This window comes from Chaetura pelagica, unplaced genomic scaffold (assembly GCF_000747805.2).
Source record: "Chaetura pelagica isolate M959 unplaced genomic scaffold, ChaPel_1.0 scaffold12, whole genome shotgun sequence".
NCBI classification, from domain to species: domain Eukaryota; kingdom Metazoa; phylum Chordata; class Aves; order Apodiformes; family Apodidae; genus Chaetura; species Chaetura pelagica.
The window spans coordinates 5,735,501-5,757,263 of NW_009952801.1; the positions used below are offsets into that span (position 1 = coordinate 5,735,501).

The 21,763-nt window shown below is 40.3% G+C and overlaps 1 protein-coding gene across 1 annotated transcript; it reads right to left on the bottom strand.

Moving 5' to 3' along the window:
• Positions 1-4,603: 4,603 nt before the first annotated feature.
• AGR3 (anterior gradient 3) lies at positions 4,604-12,547 on the bottom strand. Its single transcript, XM_009994947.1, has 7 exons — positions 12,442-12,547; positions 10,605-10,668; positions 7,565-7,617; positions 6,848-6,924; positions 6,536-6,599; positions 5,407-5,490; positions 4,604-4,653 (listed from the first exon to the last, which is right to left on the bottom strand). Exons 1-7 carry the CDS (start codon positions 12,545-12,547, stop codon positions 4,604-4,606), a joined length of 498 nt encoding a protein of 165 aa, XP_009993249.1.
• Positions 12,548-21,763: the final 9,216 nt, after the last annotated feature.

Below are 21,763 nucleotides of genomic sequence, written 5' to 3' on the forward strand. Positions count from 1 at the left end.
CCCCCCGAAGGATGTTGTCTAGTGAGCAATATAATCTTGAAAATTATTGCAATAGCATCTTTTTTCTTTCCTGCAAGTCCCACTTCAACACTTATAAAGGGTGAATTGATGAGCATTTACTTAAAAGAACAGTTAGGGTTGGAATGATAGGGAAATTTCAAAATGCGGTACTTGATAAGCCAGTGTGAATGAAAGGATAGCTCCACTGTACTTGGGTTCTTTCTTATTATGCAAAGATAAGGGAAGTTGCTTGTGTGCCTTCTCTTATTCTAAAGGGATGAGCAAAAATCTGGTACCTCTTAAAATAAAATGGTCTGCTAAAATGCCTCCGCTTTTAGTGACTAGTGGGTCCGTTAATTTACACAGTAGCAACAAAATATGATAAATGATGAACCTCACAAGCACCTTGAAGTGCAAGGAAAAGGTATGAATATACAGATTGCAAATTCTGGACATTTTCTGGTGAAGAATAAATATTCTTCCCCTTCTGATTTATATTTTTGGATTTTTTAATTGCCATGGAGACTGTTTCTACCTGACTCATAATGTGGAACTGTGCATCCATTTGAACTAAGGAAGAAATAAAATTAAACAGACCAGTGACTTGGCCAATCCTGGGAAGGACACCTCAGCATTTGGAAATTTCTCTGTGTCAGCCCTTGGCAAGAACACGTGTAACACATGAAACAATCCTGAGGATATCAGCCTTATTCTGCAAGATCAAGTTACTTCTGCATTTTAAGTGCTGAGGTGTCCCACAGCCTCTCACCTCCATGGTACACAAAGGTATGGTGGCTTTTCTTTTGTTCTGGTCAAGCGCAAATATTTGCACACAGGAAAGTGCTTTAGCTCTGCAGACCAATACATCAGCCATCTGCCTACAAAAGCCAACGCCTTCCTGCACTGAGACGGATACATAGGGGAGGATCCTGTTCTGTCAGTTCTCAGATTCCTGTGCCTCACCTCAGTGACGTTAATACCACATTTGTTTGACTAGCCTTGGTCTGATTACAACAGGTAAGTCCATACAGTAAAGGAGGCATGGATATATGAATAAGTGATCATAAAGTTTCCTTCCCAGAACGTGTGTCATGTCCATAGCAAAAGCAGAACATGTAGAAACACAGGCTTCCACACGTGGCATTATATTATGCTCACATTAATATTAGCATCCATACATATTATATACAGGTTAGGTATTCTGGAAAAGCACACAATCTACACAGACAGGCTTCTTTGACTCTTGGTCCTTATAGTGTGACTGAATTTATTCAGCATAAAACAAATGCTCCTCTTGCATTCACATTTTCAATCTTTTATTCTCTTCTTTCAGCTCGAATCCAAACAGTGGAGGTCAAATAATCTTGATTGGTTTAGTTGAAGTTAACCAAGAAACAAAAAGAAGAGTTTCCCACTCTTTCTTAAGATAGGTAAGTAATAAGTGTGAATAAAAATCTACCCACTAATATTGTGAATAAGGCATGTGTGACACATGAACAGACAACAAGAATGGAAGAAAAGAGAGAGTAGTGTCTCATGCCATTCATTTCAGAGGAAAAAAGGAGGAAGAATTATGTGTCTGTCATAGCATAGGCTACAGACATATTATCTTATCCTGAGCAATGAGATCTGAGTTTCTGTTCCATCAGGAGAGGTATTACCTGGGAAAATAATGTTCAAAGGGGAGAAAGCAGCTGTAAAATTAGCAATAAATGTTGAACTAAGCTGTGTGCAGAAAATATGTGAAACATACAGGGTGGTTTTTACCTGAATATCTAGCTCCACCAAAAGGACTGGATCTGAATCTTTGAGAATCAAAAATATTTAGTTCCCTTTCTCAAGGCTATAGCTGAGAAAAAACTTTAGGCTGGTGTACCTATGGGGATTTGAGAAAGAAAAGAAGTGGGTGAAATCACCTTTAGTCACTTTGCAAATTATATCTCATCAGACAGAGAGGAATTCTGTGACATTTCTGGAAAGTGGCTGCTGTCTGCTTGGATGAGTAGTTTGTCACAGCTGTCAAAAACATCTATAGTGGAAAAAATACTGTTCTAGATTAGAGATGCAATGCATATCAATAATATCTTTGGAAATTAATCCATATAGTCTTCAAATGTTAAAATAGCATGCTTTGGAGTATAATTATAAAGGCTAAGTTTTGTTTGATACTAGAAGCCAGTGATCATTGTATTGTGCTGGAACTTGTCATTTCAAATATAATATTAATAATTCACATACTTTCTTTCCTGTCTGCTGGCTAAATATCAGATGCTCAAAATAAGGCAAACAGTAGATTCCTAGGTCTGTATAATCTGTATAAATCCTAAGGATCTCTCAGTGTATTTATGCTCTTCAGATTTTTATGTATGAAGATGCCCCTCTTTTACTGAAAAGCTGATGGAATATCTGGATTGACTAGGACAATCCATGAAGTGAGTCATTGCAATTAACATAACAATAGGAGTAGCAGGCTAGGAAACAATAGTACCATGGACAAATATGTGGGGGGAGAAGACAGGCGGTTCTCTGCATCAAGTTAGAGGGAGGACAACAGGTTTGTTTTGCAGCTGCTTTCCAAATCTAAATTGAAAAGGTTTTGTTTCACACTGGAATGTATGCATAGCCATGCATACACTTCCACAAGTGCAACCTTTCCTCAAATGTCAATGCAGAACCTGCAGTCTTGTGAATCTTAAGTAGGCAAAACAGACATTGGCTATATGGAGTAACTGTCCCACATTTTATTTACTACCCAAGTTAGAGCAGAGGTTGATTCAACCAGTGTCTCCCATGATCTCAGCTGGTGTTTAAAGTGCATGTAAGGAGGGAAAAAAAATCCCTGCAATATGACAGCAAAACCCTACCAGTTCCCACCTAATATTTTGGTAATATTTTGAATCTACTGCACTCAAGCATTTCCTATTTTGTGCTGTGCTTCTCCCTCAAATGAATTTTCTCTCAATCCTGCTTTTCACATGCTGCCATGGCTATCCTGTGTCACTTCTGGCAGCAAGCTCACAGCCCTTGCTCCTGAACAACTCTGGCATGCTTGACAGAGGGTATGGCCACAGGCTGGGAAATGTTGCCAAGTATGGAATAGATATGGACATAAAGGAATAGAGATAAACACCACTCAAAGGAATATGATTCCCAGTATAATTTTGTTTCTAGCATTTTCCCATAGGTTAAAAAATCATGTTGCTGATTATGGAGACAATATGTTGTTAATGACTAAATGAAGTTGTTTGGTTGTTGCTTTCTTGTTTGTTTGTTTTGTTTTGTGTGGTTTGTTGTTGTTGTTTATTGTGTGTTTTTTTTTTCCTCTTAGTGTGTAGGTCATTTAGCATCACTCTGTTGGAGGATACTTATAGCCAAATTTTACACAGTTATGAAGACACAGATACAATATAAATTGTTCAGGATAAGTTAATACCAGCTTTTGTAAATTAGTGAAGCTGTCCTGCAAAGATCCTTCCTTAAGCTTTTATTTGTGTATTTAGACAGGAAATGGCAGGTAGCACAAACAAGTAACACTGGTGATTTGCACATATCACATGCTTTTGCTGCTGATAAATTGCTTACTGTCTTTCTCTAATGAAAAAACACATTGCCGGGATAACAATTGATTTCAACTGACTTCAGCTTTTTACAGGCATCTGCTTTTGCATGTGGTGATCCTGGGGAAATTTTATGAAGGCTTTGTATGTACAGATCCCCTCACTAAGGTTCCACCAGTGTTGTCTGGGTTAGGATGCTACAGCAAAAGAGGGAATGACCTGGGATGGGCTTCATGTGACTGAAGCACTATTTAAATGAAAAGGGCTAGGACAAACCTGCTCATCTTTCCCATACCAGACATTACAAGCATCACTTAGCCTCAGGTGTGGAGTTTTGGGACTATCTCCTTCCATCTCTCTTGCTTCATTGGGTCTTTGTGATAGCAAAACCTGTAGTTGCTATTTGATGATTATCACCTCACTAAGACCACATGCTCTGCATGAAACATCTGTTCTGTTTTCAGCTATAAGAATGATAATGAAAGAATTATACAGAAGAAAGCTAAGCCTGGATCACTGTTTTTTTTCTATATAAGCTATTCCAAAATCTATAGGAAGAGCCTTCCTATCTGATGTGCCAGCAAAGTTTCTTTCCCTTTAATGAGAAATATATGCACAAAACAGAGCTAGACTAGTGACTTACAAACTTCCTGCAATAAAAATAAAATTTAGGAGCTGAGATGCAGCTATTAAATTGCAAATAGACACCAAAAAGATTGGTTGTAAGTCAGAAATTTTAATTGACTTAAAGTCATATTTGGATTGATAAAATACAGCTCAAAGTTGCTGCACCTTAAACCATCACTTTCAGGTCTTCAGGTAACTAATTTCAGAGTGTTTAATAGATTTCTCATCTTGGTTTCCAAATGAATGCCATAGTCTTTCTATGTTTGTTCTTCAAATTGCTTATGAAATCTGACATACCAAAGCTTCTTAGTAAAAGTTCAAAATACCAGTAGAGACAGGTTAACTAAAACATTTTAAAATGTTAGGTTTCCTAGTGCAGCTTCACCTCGTAGAGGCTATGACCATTTCACTGTTGCTGATTACAGTTCTGTCTGAATGAGGCGTAGTGCTTTCTTCATGTTCTCTATTACTGAAAAAGAAATAAGAACTGTAAGAAGTACTTAGATTAAATTGCACAATTAAAAAACCCAACCTAGTTTGATTAGTAAATTGTTCACATTTGAATTAATTTATAGTCACATGTCATATTTTAGAGCTTTCTATTGTGCAAATTCTTGCTTTGATAGTAAAGCAGGAAGAAAAATGTTTAATGAATCAAAACGTTTACGTTTAAGGATTTGACAACACTCCTTTCAACTCCCTCACTTCTCAGCAGCTAGCTTGGTAATCAGAGGTGAAGTGCGTATTTGTGGTGAGATACTGTGTTGGTGTCAGATAGATGATATAAAGGACTAGCTCAACCTGAAAAATCACATTCCTTGCTAAAATACGGGTATTAGGTGGTACCCAGGTAACCGCCAGCTTTTCTTTTCTGTTTCCCTCCTGTCACTGGCTGTTTACATTGCACAGTTGGATACCTTTGAGCATAGCACTTTCACCATTCCCTAACAAACTGCTGAGATCTTGATCCTGAAAGTTCTCACCAGTGATCTTTAACTTGTCTTACCTGAGTAGTCTCAGTAAATTCAATGGGACAATAGGTGTTATTAAGTGTTTTGCTAGAACAAGTTAGACTATTATAGTTTATTGTAAATGGTCACACACTCTCCTTATTCATTTCTATGAGACCTTAATGGGTTCTTAAGCACGAAAAGTTGGGATGGAGTGTATCTGGCTACTTACAGTGTGAAATGCAAAGTAATGCAGTGAAGGGGGCACTTACAGAATGGTATGTCTTGGGGTTCATAAGTGTAAAGCCGGTTGGAGTATCTTCCTGTGATATCAGCTCTTACTGTGAGGGACGGGTCTGAAAAAATAATTATATTAAACAGTGCTTTTCATTTCCACAACAGCTAAGGACTGTATGAGTGGTGCTACTTTGACAACCCTGTTTCTGAGGTGTTCTGATTTTATCAACGAGGCAATTACAAGGCCTTTACGCTCTGTTCCAGCCAACTGCTCTTGGAGAAATGTTGAACAAAACCAAGTGATCATTTTTATATTTTGCAGCTATTTTCAAGTGATAGATTTACATGCGCATTTCATTCATATTTAAAGAGAAATATCCTGTTTTACAAGTTCTGAGGAGGCCAGTTTGACTGGATGCACACATAGTGAGGGTCATGCATGCATAATGCAATATTAGCATGACCCACTTAGAGCCTTCAGACTGAAAATCTTGTGGTTCTTAATGTTTCCATCATAGGAGCAAGTTGTTGTGGACATCTTTTCCCTCAGTTGCCCATGCAAGCATTTTGGTAACTAACTGACTTGTGTTACTGCTTTGCTCTCTATCTTGATGTAGGCTTCATCTCACCTAACTTTGGATGCCACCACAGCACTGGTGACTCTAGGCTCCCTTTACAGTCAGTGAAAAGGAACAGGCACTCTGGGGCATCATTCGTTCAATCTATTCCAGAAGTCAGTTTTACGACGGGATATATCATTCCTTAGATGCTGCTGACTATTAATTTGCTCTGTGGTAACGTCTGCACTGTAGTCTACGTTCAGTTCAATATTTGACTGTTTTCAGTACATTTTGTCTTAGAACTAGCAAGACGCACGGACAGCAAAAGCCAGATGCTATCAGACATTTGAATGTCTTGCTCCCAAGCACAAATTAAATACCCTCCAGAACATATCTGTAACCTGAGGAAGTTTATCAGGGTCAAAGCCTGCAATAGAGGGAGAATTGAACTCAAGAACTGTCACGTTGTACACTAATGCTGTGGTGAGCAAGACAAATTTTGAGCTATTTTCTCTTAGCAAAAGGAATAATTTTGATGTCTCCAAAGGAGGACTCTGGCATAGATCCAAATATCACATATTTGAAGACACATAAATATACATACCTACAAACATGATTCGAGGCACGTATTGTCCATCAGGTGATAGGTTTTTATCTGTGGTTTCATGCTGGCAGAGAAATTAAAGCTAATTATTTAAAGATTTCTGTAAATTTTGATGAAGCAGTACCACCTGTAAATAGAGTCTTGTACCAGAGGACAAAACCAAGCAAGCTAATACTTGTGTGTACAAATACTCATAGTTATATGTTGCTGAAATGCCAAAGATATACAGCTAAAATGTCATGAAAAAGCAAGACAAAGAGAAAATGCAACCCGGAAAAAGGTACAGCCCAAACCTCCCCAAACCCTTCATACCATGAGATTCAGCATAATGAAGTTATTTTGGGCCATTTCCTGTATCTCTTCATTTTCTGCAAAAGCTTTCTTCAGTGCTAGAAAAGACACAGTCATGTTGTAGAAGTCCATCTCAAATACTGCCTTTCCTTCCACGTTTAGGCACCATGTTGGCTGGAGACTGGCCACATTGTTCCTGTCTCTGCTGGTTCACATTCCTGAAGAGACACTTGAGGGCTCTATTTCTGCTTTTTGTTTATTTGAACTGTGTCAGTACAACCTCCCAGCTATGAAAATGGAAGTTCTCTTCTGTTATTTATGAAGCCTGTCTCAAAGGATACCGTGCCTCAGCTGGACAAAAGTGCATTATTCTCAGAAAATTCTTATTAGATCGATTTCAGCAGCCCTGTCCTTGTCTCCTTCTCTAGTTACCAATTCAGAAGAGCCAAACAATATTAAATCTGTTCAATGAATCAGTAGCAAATCCATATCTCTTAATTTAAACTGACGAGTGCTGCATTAGGGATAGCAGGAGAACAGCACTGAGTATTTTTCATGTTCTTTGTTGGGTAGTTTCATAGTGGAGTTTTTGTCAAAAAAGCAATAAATTCTTTTTTCCAATGCATTTTCATTTACCTGTTTCTTTAAATGATTTTCAGTAAGTGCAAGGTAAATAAATAGGTGCAATTTCTTGTAAAAATGTTCATCAAATTTTAACACTCAAAAAATCAACATTACCTTGGCAGTATTGGCAGTCTTCTAAGTGATGAATTACCATCAGTGGCTTGTTACTGTATTAGTAATAATAGAACATGTGTTTAGATCATTTGACAAGTATGCAAATGGATGATTTTACTAGCAGACTGGAAAAGGCAAATTGCATTTAATCTGATGTTCACCCACATTAAAACCATACAGACATTCCATAAAGAATTACAGACATTTTTGAGCAAGGGAAAAGAACATAACTCATTCATAAAATAAATAAATAGAGAAATAGAGTCAGGGAAGCCCAAGGGAGAGCAGAGAGATCTGGCAGGAGCTGGCAGCTCTCATGAGAGAGGTGGACGTGGCTGGGGGCAGTACCAGGGCAATCACGGGACTTTTAAATGCAGGGATCCCAGAAGCTCCCCTCAGACCATGAGAGGTGAGGCAAATACTTCTCCTATAAATAAGCTGCCCCAGGGAGAGCCAAGCAACCTGGAGTGTGAGTGAACCAGGGCTGAGCAAGCCCAGAGTGCTCTGGGCAGTTGGCGTGGGCCGAGTGTACGGACGGGGCCCTGAGAACTGCCAGCTCGGGTCAGGAGTGATGGTGTCTGCCCAGCAGAGGAAGACTCTGCTCCTAGCACCCACCAAAATGGATGTGGGTACTCAGAGGGTGTCCCCATGGAAGGAGGTGGGTACCCAGGTCACAGACTGATGGGAGTGCTGCAGCTTTTTGCTGGTAGCAGGAGCCAGATCTGACCATGGCTGTGTCCAGTGGGAGCAGCATGATGAACTGCTCTGCCAGGTGTCACAGCTGCAAGATGAAGTGGTGGAGCTCAGGGAGGAGGTGAGCAGATTGAGGAGTATCAGGGAGAGCAAGAGGGAATTAGATGAGTGTTTTCAAAGCCTGCTCTCCACAAAAACAGCTCGGGGGGCAAGCCTCATTAGTAGAGCACAAGATTCCTTTTCTGCTCAGCAAGCTTCCCAGCCTTCCTGAGCTAACTTACAGGAGCAGGGACAATATGAACAGGCCCCTGCCCAATGACACAAACAGAGCAGGTGTGTCCCCTTGAGAACTTCACAGCCTTCATTGCTCCCCTTGCAGAACAGGTATGGGGCCCAGCAGGAGGAAACAGCTGACAGCGGTGAGGATACCCCATGTAGGCCAGAAGTGCCACCGGGGCCAACTTGCTCTAGACCAACCATCATAACTCAGTACAGAAAGAAAAATGCATCATTGTTGTGGGTGACTCCCCCTTGAGGGGTGCAGAGGGGCCAGTATGCAGACCAGATACACTTCACAGGGAATAAGAGCTCTCATGAGAGAGGTGGACGGGGCTGGGGGCAGTACCAGGGCAATCACGGGACTTTTAAATGCAGGGATCCCAGAAGCTCCCCTCAGACCATGAGAGGTGAGGCAAATACTTCTCCTATAAATAAGCTGCCCCAGGGAGAGCCAAGCAACCTGGAGTGTGAGTGAACCAGGGCTGAGCAAGCCCAGAGTGCTCTGGGCAGTTGGCGTGGGCCGAGTGTACGGACGGGGCCCTGAGAACTGCCAGCTCGGGTCAGGAGTGATGGTGTCTGCCCAGCAGAGGAAGACTCTGCTCCTAGCACCCACCAAAATGGATGTGGGTACTCAGAGGGTGTCCCCATGGAAGGAGGTGGGTACCCAGGTCACAGACTGATGGGAGTGCTGCAGCTTTTTGCTGGTAGCAGGAGCCAGATCTGACCATGGCTGTGTCCAGTGGGAGCAGCATGATGAACTGCTCTGCCAGGTGTCACAGCTGCAAGATGAAGTGGTGGAGCTCAGGGAGGAGGTGAGCAGATTGAGGAGTATCAGGGAGAGCAAGAGGGAATTAGATGAGTGTTTTCAAAGCCTGCTCTCCACAAAAACAGCTCGGGGGGCAAGCCTCATTAGTAGAGCACAAGATTCCTTTTCTGCTCAGCAAGCTTCCCAGCCTTCCTGAGCTAACTTACAGGAGCAGGGACAATATGAACAGGTCCCTGCCCAATGACACAAACAGAGCAGGTGTGTCCCCTTGAGAACTTCACAGCCTTCATTGCTCCCCTTGCAGAACAGGTATGGGGCCCAGCAGGAGGAAACAGCTGACAGCGGTGAGGATACCCCATGTAGGCCAGAAGTGCCACCGGGGCCAACTTGCTCTAGACCAACCATCATAACTCAGTACAGAAAGAAAAATGCATCATTGTTGTGGGTGACTCCCCCTTGAGGGGTGCAGAGGGGCCAGTATGCAGACCAGATACACTTCACAGGGAATAAGAAGGACATTGTGGTGCTGGAGAGGGTGCAGAGAAGGGCAACAAGGCCATTTAGGGGTCTGGAGAACAGGTGTTATGAGGAGAGGCAGAGGGAGCTGGGGCTGTTCAGCCCAGAGAAGAAGAGGCTGAGGGGAAATCTCATTGCTCCCTACAACTACCTGAAAGGAGGTTGTAGTGAGGTGGGTGTTGGCCTCTTCTTCCTAGGAAATGGGGTCACGTTGTGTCAGGAGAGGTTCAGATTGGATATTAGGAAAAATTTCTTCATAGAAAGAGTGGTGAGGCATTGGAACAGGCTGCCCAGGGAGGTGCTTGAGACACTGTCCCTGGAGGTGTTCAAAAAACGGTTGGACTTGGTGCTTCAGGAGATGGTTTAGTGATCATGGGGGTGTAGGGCTGATCTTTAAAGTCTTTTCCAAACTTGATCATTCCATGATTCTAATAAAGTGTTGGGGAAACCAACATGTAGATCACCATGCAAGAGCAAATGTAACTGATTTCCAGCTTTTGATTAAGGATGTAATTGGAAGAATCATTACATTTAAAAAAAAAATAATTAAAAAAATCTATATTGCTGTTGTGACAAGGAAACAACAGTGTTAAATGCAGGGTTGCCCATGATGTTGCTTAGGAGTCATAGGACCCCTGCAACAACTGTTATTATAGACATTAAATCTGTTTTATTTAACTGAATGGTGTACAGATCAGAGCTGTCGTAGTGCTTTTTTGTTCTGTTTCATTACAGTATATTCATGCATGACTGTCTGATTAACAACTTTATCTTTTATTCTCTTACCTTTTTTTTGCTTGATAAAGCCCTTCTTCATAAGTTTGTACCCAGGTAATTTCATCTCCCCAACCTAGAAATATAACAAATGGATTAACTGGTGGCCAGGTAAGTAAGTAATAACAAATTACATTTTTATATTAATCAATAATTGTACACAAACAGGATTGGAATAGTCTTGGATATTAAGCTTAACTCTTGACCTACAAATTTCAATCCCAGGCATTGCAAATACTTATGATTTAATTAAAAAGTGGTTGTTAAACAAAGATCTTGACCTTAACAAAATCCGAATGAATCATCAGCTTCATAGCTCATCCACAGCTGATCTCAAAAAGCAAATTGTCCAGTTGGTTTCATGCCTTCAGCTCCCAAAGATGCCAGTCCCTGTGTAATAGATCCCACCTGCCAGGCAGTGTTGCTCCATTCATGATGGACCTCATGGGAATTGTAGAACAGCTCTGGATCTGGACCAGGTTAAGACTCAACTACGCTGTCTGGACAGTGCTTGGAGCAACTGTGGTTATGTAGAGATTTACTGTCAGCTTTCTCATGGGACAATTGCTTGTGATGCTACTAGGTCATCTCCTTTCAGGAGAGTGATTTTGATTGCAGATCTGTCTGGTTGATGGTGGGATTCTGCTGTGTAGACTATAGTGTGTTCCCAGCCCTGGCTGAAGTCAGCTGTTGATGTAGGTAACTGCACAGAGGATTCAGCTAGAGTAATTTTGCAGCAGATACAAGTGTTCCTCTGATCTGTGCAAATTACAGGTGAAGCACTCAAGGCATCCCAAAGGGCCTGAATTCAGAATTAGAAAATTGACACTTTCTGTTACTACTTATTTCAAAATTACTAGAGTTGAAGGGATTTATTTTTTTTTGTTTTTATACATTTACGGTTAGTGGGAAAAATAAATCCTGCTCTAGGTGAGACAGGCCATAGAACCTTTATTCAGGGATGCTACTTACGAGAAGTGATTTGCAATTTCTCTTTGGTTAGTTCAGGTGTTGCATGATTTCATCAAGTGGTCCCTGAGCAGTCAGGCTCAGATGGGACCTCTGTGACAGGCAAGGCTTATGGCAGTGCTTTGTATGAGAAGACCTCAGAGGTGAACTGTGGGGTCTGCAGGCTTTGCACAGCTGGCAGAGGAGTTCAGGGAGGGAGCTGGAGTCTTTTTGGGGGTGAATAGGCCCAAAAGAAGAGGGAAGATGGAGAAGAGGTAAATAATTCTGTAAGATATTTCTCTGATTGTATTTCTAAGGATTGATCAAGCATAAATAACTTAGAGTCTTCAGTTAACATCCAGGTTGAAAATTATGCACTGCAAGGAAGTGAATTATTCACTGCAAAGCATGACTGTGACTGTCTGATGAAAAGCTAAAAAAAGTAACACAGAAAACCCACCAGTAGCTCAAACTGTTGTTCTGTGTATAAAAATGGTTCTGTAGAAAAATTGTTCCATAGCAACTGAAGTTATGAAATTGTTTCAGTAACGAATACTTGATCATAGCGAATTAAGTTTTAACTGGTATAGTAAAGAATATTTTTTCATGGTACAAATGCATCCCAATTTGCAAGACTCACTTTGGGTTTTTGGCTTCTACTAGGTCACTATGAGTTATATAAATTATGCAGCTTGTACTAGGCCCTCAACCATATCCTTAAGAACAAATTGATGGAGTGAAACAACATGGAATAAGAAGATGCACTACTTAGTGTCATTTAACACTAGAGAAACACGCTTCTGTAAATATATATGTTATTTCAGGTATGTTCTAAATAAAAACATTTGCTGACATATATAGGAAAATGAGGAGGTAACTACATAAAGTAAATGTATGGTACCTCTTGACAGTGTCTGAGGTGCTCTTTTTTCCTTTTTGATTGCCATCGCAAGATTGGAAGAGACTGCAATTAGCAGGAGGGACAAGGCCAATGTTGAATGGAGCATTATTTCCTTGAGAAGATCCCTTTCAATGCAGCAAGAAAACTAGAAAACAAAGCAACAGCTTTAGTTACACGAATTCAACTCCTGGTGTAGTGTAAATCAATGGTATCCTAACTATCTATACTGTGGAAGTAGTTTTGCTTGTTATTTCTATAGGTGCCTTTGTGAGAAAAGTGCAAAATAGAGGTGCTTGATTTTATCAGGCAGCGCTGATTTCAGCTGTCAGAATTAGGCTGCAGAGGACAATTCTCATGACAGTGTGATCAGGGGAAAAAAATTTATTTTAGTTCATTTCTGGTCACCCAGAATTTGTTTCTTATGAACTAGTACTGCACTGGAGTACCAGATACTGAACATTTCAAGACAGTACTACTAGTTCTTAATTCTGAGTTTCTTAATTTCAGGGAAATGTAACAGCATGGGATCTTTTTCATGGATAGTAGTTTTTTTGGTCAAAAGATAATTTTTTGTCATAAGATTCTTCTTAATAAAACAGGAAAATTGACAAGTATTTGCCTCCAGGTATAGCATATTTTAAATCAGCAAATTCCTTCAGAATGTTGAAATTGCCATTCTTTTAATGTGCACTCTCTGAACCAGGATGTCAAAGATTTAGAGATAAATGTGAAGAAATTTTCAGCTGTTCTCACAATGAAAGCTCAAAAAATTTCCTCACTCTTCATGGCATTTTTAAACTAATTTTCAGCTCAACTCCTGCTTAATAAGAGAAACCATCTGTGCCCCTGGCTACTTCAGTATTCTGAAGATGTTTGCTTCTCTTCCTGACAAAGATCATTATAAGAAATTCAGTAATTTCTAGTCTTGATAAAAGGTAAAAAAAGGTGACAGTTGAGGAAAGTCACTAGAAAGTCAAAATGTTAACATTGTTATGTTTTCTTTCTGCCCTGTATAATCATCGTTAGACATTAGAACTTGGATGTTTAGCTAGATACCTGATGATTGGAACTAAGGTAAGAATTATAATGCAGGTGGCCCAGGATACCACCTAGCCCATTTATCAGTTGTTGTTGGAGATTCCACTTTTCACACTGAGCTTTAGGAGTCACCAGGATGACCTGCTGAGAAGGTGCTTTGCCTTTAATACAAAAAAAAGATTAAAATCACCCATAGCACTTGTGGCTGTATTGACAAAGAAAATGTCATACTTGAGTTTAAAAGTGATATCCAATATGGGATTACTGCCTTGAGCACTGGCAAAAGAATGTGCTTTGTGCTTCTTAGAACAGAGGCATGAAAAGTGCAGTGGCATTTATCCTTACTTTAATGAATTCCTCAACAATACTAACATTGATGTTAACAGTCCTATTTCTGATGAACAATTTAAAATTCCACTTCCAGCAGCTGGCAATCTCAAGAAAAGAAAACTCTTCAAGTTACTGAAGAAGAATTTGCACATTAAAATGTGCAATGTATTATTATTTTTTAAAATGAACCATCACCTCATAGTAAAATTCTATATTTTGAAAGTTCGTAAAATAATTAGTGCATCCATGATAATATTTTACTCCTCAGTCTTGTCCACAACACTTCCCTTTCCCCCCAGAGGGTGTCACAACTCTTGAGTAGTTCTTTGTTTCACATACTCTCTTTCTTAGGCTTGTTCATGTTAGCTACTGTTGATTGTGTTTTAGAAGGAAGTCTCATTTGGAGCTTGTTAATTATGCACATTAATTTGATGACTGGAAATTATGGATGTTTAATAAGAAAACACAAGAAAGTTTTCCATTTTTTTTCCAAGGAGAGAAGGTTGGCAGGGAGGGATTTTTTCAGTAATAAAAATTCCGTTTGAATTTTCCCCTATTTTGTGCAGATCACTAACTTCAGTCAGCAAAAGGAGATCATTACATCCTGCTACTATAGTCTAGACAGATGACAATTTTTAGCAACTCTATTGAAAGTTACTGTCCTTAGTATCAGTTAACAATAAAATCTAGAATTTATATTAACATGTTAAAATGCTATTTAAACTTGAATGGAAATGGTTCTGAAACCACACCAGATAATGTCTCTATTAAGCAAATATGGAAATGCATGAATCAGTTCTTTCTTTCATGCAGTATTCATGAAAAAATAAAAATGTAAATCTTATGTCACAGGATCAATTATCTGAAGCTTAAATAATAGACTATCATCCTATTGAAAACCAGTAGTGTTTTGGAAGGATAATTTATGGAGCTGTAGCTGCAGGCAGTTTAAATTCAAGATTCTGAAATGTTGATGTTACTTGATCCAGTGTGAGTTAAGAGAAAAAATGACAACCAACACCATATGAATTGCCTTCATCTGTGTCAGAACTAATTTTGCTAGCTAATCTCTAAGCATATATCATTTGTATTTTTCATAAAACTAGGCTTGTAATGCATTTGTCAACCAAACCTCACTGCTTTGTTAAAGGAAAGTTAAGAATGAGAAATATTTGCTCACCAGCAGTGGTCAGTTCTCCTGACGGAAGGTCCTTTTTCTGGAACTAGTTACTTAAAAATCAGTGTGATTTAAGCACAGAACACCTGAGCTGCCCAGGTCTCTGTGTAGCAACAACAGCACATTCATCTGGGAAAAAATGAGAAGAACCTTTTTGCTGAAAACCAATTTCACGTGTTTCACCCTCCCCTTTCCTTTTCTGCCATCCCGCCAACTTTTGCCCTTGTGCATTCCCATGCTTATACACTGAATCCTTGGACTTCTCTTCATCTTGGCTTGTATCAGGTGTCTTGTATGAGAATTGGAAATAAATAGTGGCTTATGTGTGTCTGCTACTTCCCCCCTCAAACAGTTTGAGTCTGGCTTATGGCCAATGAAAAAAGAAACCACCAATGAAAGCTGGAACTGTAGGTGCTTTTGTTCCCAGTGAATGCCTGGGTTTACTGGTGCTTAAAGATAGGTATGAACCTAATAGGAAGACACAAGGGTTACTTTGTGCAGAAGAATGTAATTAATAAATAAAAGGAACTGTTTTTTGAGGGGGAAATAAAATTCTTTATTTAAAGAATATGGTTTAAAATATCTGATTATTGCTTCTCTGAGTTGTTGTTTAAAAATAGTCTGATTCTTTGGACATGATGCTTGATATAATTTTGGCTTAACTCACAATTAAGGAAAAGTCCTTTATTTAAAGTCTTTGCACAAAAAGAGGAATTAGCTGGATCATCTTTCCCTGCTCCTTGGACAGCTTTTGCAAGGGAATCAGAAGCAATCCTCTTGTGATTCTTCCTCTCCCATGTATAGTTACACTTTTCCAACTTGCTTTTCATGTAAGTCAAATACTGGCCAAACAGACCTTGTCAAGGTTTAATACAGATAGAAAATTACTGTGATCCTATATAAATCCAAGCTGGGTGCCTTCACTTTACCTATTCAGTCACTGGTTGTTATCATCTTTCTGTCCCTGCTTTTTTCTGCATGTGTTCAGCACCCACACCTGAACTGAGTGTGAAGATGGAGCTCATGCTAGCAGAGATGCCTTCCATCCCAGCCTCCAGCTGAGCTGCCCGACAGTCAAATCACTGACCTGTGCATCAGCAGTTGCCAGCCAAATGTTGAATCTCTGCACTGAGAACGTGTTTCTGCTCTCGTTTGTTGGACTCGGCTCACTTAGTCTCTGGGTAAAAGTTTCCTTTTGGAGGCAGAAGTAACTATGGGTTAACTGTGTATATACAGTTGAATCCAGGCCAAGATTAGGAAATACAAGATAGAGCAGGGCAAATAAAGCATGTGAAGAAGACAGACATTTAGCAAGACATTGGACAATAACTCATACTTTGAATTGCATGCAGCTGCTTTTGTGTGAATCATGCAGCAGGGCATTTAGGTACATATCAGGCCATTTATGAAATGGTAAACTGACTTTTAAATTTTACATTACATAGTGCTGCACAAATGCTAATCCAGAAAGAAAACCACCACAACCCTACTATATTAATCAATTTCCCAATCTCACCCTTTCTGTAGCCTCAGGAGTGTTTGTTCTGGGACAAGGCAGGGGATACCCTGAGGCAAGAAACAACAAGCTAATCAGGGTGCAACAGGACAACCCCATGTGACATTTACTCATGCATAAGTGTAAATTAAAGTGATAATGGACCAACTGAATAAGAGAAATATGATTTATTAATATAATTTTTTTTTTAGTCAAAGCCTAGCCAAAATACTTACCTGGTAAGATGCACAAGATCTTTGGTGCCAAAAGTAATACCATGCCGATATCTCTGTAGACAGAAAAGCCAGTCTCCAAGCTGAAGTATCTTCTTGCAGTTTGCAGCATGAGTCAGTGACAGAAGACCAGCATCTCTACCCATCTGAACAGTCTTTCCTATCCCCAGGCTGCAGTGATATACCCTAAGGCTGGGTAGTTCAACTTACCGCATCTTTTCCAATAATTTTTGCACAGGTACAGCTTGCTTACATGATCCAATTACTATAGTGTAATCAGGCAATACTGATCACCATTCAGGTGACACGATAACCATATCAGATTTGATAACCTCTGGGAATTTATTTATTGGAACCCTTATGCTGAGTACAAATCTGGATTTTTAAAGATTACCATTTTTGCTAAGCATTGGCTTTCAGGAGGCATTTGAGCAGACTGGAAGCCTGCTAGTATACTGAGACACCCACCTCTAACCTTAGTGGGGTTAATCCCATCACTATGGAAGTCTATACTCAGTGCATAGTACATGTCCAGTCATTCTTTGGTTCATTGTTACCCTGGGGTGTTATTGTGGGGCATTGAGGTATATTACACCCTGCTGAAAAAGTATGTCTGTGCAAGTCAGAAAGCTCCTCAAAGCCTGACTATCCCTCTCACACCAACCCTTGAACAACTAAGACCCATTTCTTAGCAGAAACTAAGACCCTTTGGCTGAACTTCCCACAGCAGCAGCAGCTCACTCACCCACGTGGAGCTCAACTGTAGTCCTGCCTGGTGGAGCATATCTGCCTTGGTAAAAAGTATCAATTACAAAAACTATCCTCGTTCTTCACCCTATCCAGTGAACCATGCTGTAGGGAACACCTATTCTGCCTTGGAGAAGCAAGACACCAGCCAAGATCAGGCAAGATATCTGGCTGTCAAGATGAATTCTCAAGATCAACTACCTTCACAAAAAAACCAAACCAAACCAAAAAACCACCAGGGCAAAGACTTGCAGAGGGTAATACCATTGCTTGTTTCACTGCATCAGTAAATAAGGTAGCATGAAAATTAATTTGGAATATGCACCTACTATATTATTCTTAGAATTTTAAAGGCATAAGTGTGGAAAAACTTACCATGAGTTAAATGATAATGAACAACATGGCAATGTTTGACTTTTTTTTCTTTTCTTTTCTTTTTTTTTTTTTTAACTTTAGAAACTTGGTGTCACAGAGAGCTCCTAGTTCTGTTTTTAAAAACTGCTGCAATGCATTCATAACAATGTTAACTGGGGCACAGTGGTAAGTAGATTTTTCTCTCTTTTTGAACCTGCTAAAGAAAACAGTCAAAAGAATGCATCTCACTCAAGTGCATGGAGGAGTAGGCATTGACAGTAGTGCCATTTTTCAAAACCTTATGAAAAGAAAATCTTGAAAACCCTGGGAAGCCTTTTATTTGTAAGTATTACAAAGGAGAAGTGCCTTGACAGTCAGGATGGTTAGTTTTCTCTGGCACAATATAGGTGTAAATATATGCAGTTTTATTTCACCCTGGCATCCTGAAAGTTTCTCAGTTCAGCACAGAAAAAATAGGAGGTGGCAGTTATTATCTGGCCACATGGATCCTACTGCACTTGCTCAATTATTATAATGCCTTTCTAGGATCTGATATTATAATCTTTTATATCCACGTATTTCCTTACAAACTGCTTGACCCTTTCAATGATATACAGACCTGACCACTGTCTAGCAAATGTACAAGGCTGTATCTGCAGGATAGAGGACTAAATGCAGAACAGAAAGCTGTCTTGTAGCTCCACAATTTGGGACAGCACATTTATGAATATAAATATGCTTCTCAAATGAAAAATCCATTCAGGAGAATATAAATATGCAGCTCATTATAATCCTTGAAGCAGGACATGAAGATTAAAAATTGTTGATGGTGGAAGGCTGGGGAGTCCTTGGGTCTGTCTCAAATCTGTCTTAGCTAAAGATGTTACCTAGCAGCAAGACTGATCATCATGGGCTGATTTGGGGGATTAAATACTTGCTGTTGATGTCCTTCCCCAGAAAAGGAGGTTGCTGACAAAGTTCTTTCTCTGTCCAACTCTGCCTTAGCTCATGCGTGAGCAAGGGATGAGATCACAGCTCCTGTGGTGACAGCTGTAATTCGGCATCATTCCTGCAACATCTACTGATAACTCTGCCAAAGGCTTTTACGCGTGTCCCATGTGCCTTTGCAAATCAATACAAAATTAATTAGGAGATTACACAAATACAATGCCCAAACAAAGTTTACACTAAACAAAATGAGAAAGCATTACAGAACACATGATTTAATGGATGAGAGGTACTTCTGTCTCCTAACACAGGTAGTGGGTGTGGAGTGGGTCTGGACCTCAGCTCTTTAGAGGTCAGGACTATGCTTTGGGCTCAGAGTGCTGAGCATTAGCTCCACTGCCAAACAGAAAAATAAATAAATGGAAAACCCCTGCAAGTGTCCTTTGGGTTTAGGTTTTGACTGGCAGCCAAAAATCATTATTAGAAAATTCCTGGTTCATTTCAGGAAAGCCATCTACAGAAATCTAGATATGACACGCTGCTTTGTTTCTGTGTGTGTATTTCAAAATAGTCACCCTTGTAGAAATGTTGCTTCTGGTGTTACAAGCTGATTCACAACAGAGGCACTTTATTTTTCTTTATTTTATTTCATTTCATTTTATTTCATTTTATTTTGTTTTCCTAAAAGCAGAACTCTAGGTAATGGTCAAGTGAACAAACCACTCCAGTGTTGCCTGATCCCCAGTGGTTGGCTTCCACTGAACCACTGTACTTTTTAGCCTTGTATTCCTGTAAAGACATTGTTGTGGAACGTAAGCATAATAACATAACTGGAAAAACATTTATTGAATTAGTTTTTACAGTGGTTTATACTGGCTACAAACCATATTCTCTGCTTCCCAAGCCAATGTCAATGCTTTCACTTCTACGCCTTCATCTTACTCCAGTACTGTCACCTCCAGCCCCCTCCAGGGTTTTCTCTGCATTTTTGGGAAACTGGCCCTTCCATCCTTTAACTGGCCTGTGATATATTCCTGGAAAACTTGGTTCCAGGCTTAATCGGCACCTCTCTGTAAGTCACTACTGTCTATTGGCTTCCACTTCCCAGGAAGATTATTTTCCCTCCCTGTAGGCTTCTCAGATTTCCCAGACACTTTCATAGACATAAAGCTCTGAAGACTGACAGTGAAAAAAATGTAATTTATTATTCTTCATGAGTTTTGCTGTGGTTTACAGAATAAATGTGTTTTGGTAAATAAAAGCAGGCCAGTGCTGGATGGTTTTGGCTCCTCCCTTGAGTCCAAAAGTACAAAGTGTTCTGAACAGTATGTTTGTTTAATGCAGTGTGAGCTCTTACAGGCAGAACTTGACCTACCAGCAGATCTTCCTGTTACACTGTGCTTCTAGCTGTACAGTTTCAAATAATCCTCTAGGCTTCTGCTAAATAAAAGTTTATTTGGACCAGGCTTCTCTCCATCTGCATATCAGTGCACAGCAATAGGAAGGCCATTCTGGCTTCCCAGTTTGCTGGTGGACCCTGGGGCATGTGCTGTCAGCAGGGGCACAGCACACTCCGCCGTGGCTGGCCAGGTTGTTGCCTGCTGTGGAGGAGCCCTAAGAGTTGCCACTTGCCCACTTTTATTTTACCTTCTGAGAAAAGACCCTTGGAAACAGCTTTCCAAAGGAACCTGATAGAGGTACAGCTCCCTGGAGGTTTTTTTGTTGTGGTTTTTTTGTTTGTTTGTTTGTTTTGTTTTGTTTTTTAAATTTATTTGTTTCGGGTTTTGTTTGTTTGGGTTGTGTTTTTTGTTTTTTGTTGTGGGTTTTTTTTTGTTTGGTTTGGTTTGTTTTTTGTATGCTTCCAGCCCTTTATTAGAAAAGAGAAGAGTTTTATGGCCCGCACCCTGTAAGTCTGGAGCACAGCAGATAAACCTGGAAATATGGAGTATCCTCCAGCTTCTCAGTTTTCTCCCTACTGTAGAACCCTACTTTCAGGGTTACATTTCATTTGGTAAAATGGCAGAGGAGGGATGTGGGCAGCTGGAATGAGCCTTTCTCCAAGTATTTGTTGGACCTTGATTGGCATGAGGACTTGCAGAAGGTCTCTGTTCTCTGCTTCGGCTCCCTCATGTCAAATACTGAGCAGCCACGTGCTGCTGTGCCCTGTGATCATGGCCATAGCAGGGAGCAGGGCAGAGGCCACAGAGTGGGGCCCAGGAGCCTCCAGTTTATGTACAGAGCATTAACACAGGCAGCTTCATGTCGAGTCTCTTCTCATACAGTGACCTAGCAAGCACATACATGCCAGGGTATCACACACAGTAGGCAGTCCCAAAGCCTTTATGATTGTCCTGGTTTGAGCCAGGATGAAGCCAATTTTTCTTTTTACTGAGTTTTTTTTCCTTCAGTAAGCTTTCTTGTAACTAGCAACAGTGTGTTCTGCTAGGCTGATAAGACAGTGGAATGTTTTTCTAACTACTGAGGCTTCAAGGCTGCACCTTCACTCTGCTGGCTCAGACACTACGGGGAGATCTGTGACCCCCTCGTAGGAGGCTGAGTTAGATGGACAGCAAAATTGGCCAAAGATATTCCATTCCATATATCTACGTAAGCTCAAAGGAAGGTCAGAGACCACAGAAGACAACTTCCTTCCTTTTTCTTCTCCCCTTCTCTTCCGTCCATGGCCGGCGTCCAGGGAGGACTCTGTTCATCCATCACCGTTGACCCTTAGGATTGAGCTCTCGTGACCCTTATCACTCTCTGCTCTTTTCCAGCAGCAGCTCCGGGATTCCTCGGGACTCTTCCCAGTTCAGGGAAGTGCTGTGGGAGTTGCTGAGGGTGGGGGGTGGTGAGAGGCTTTTGCCTACACCTGAATCTATCTGTATATAATTGTATATATTTTCTTGTATCATTCATTAGTGTTTTAATTAAAGCTGTGTAGTTTAGTTTTCAATCCAGCCAAGTCTCTCTCTTTTTCTCTCTCTCCTTCCCTACCGGGGT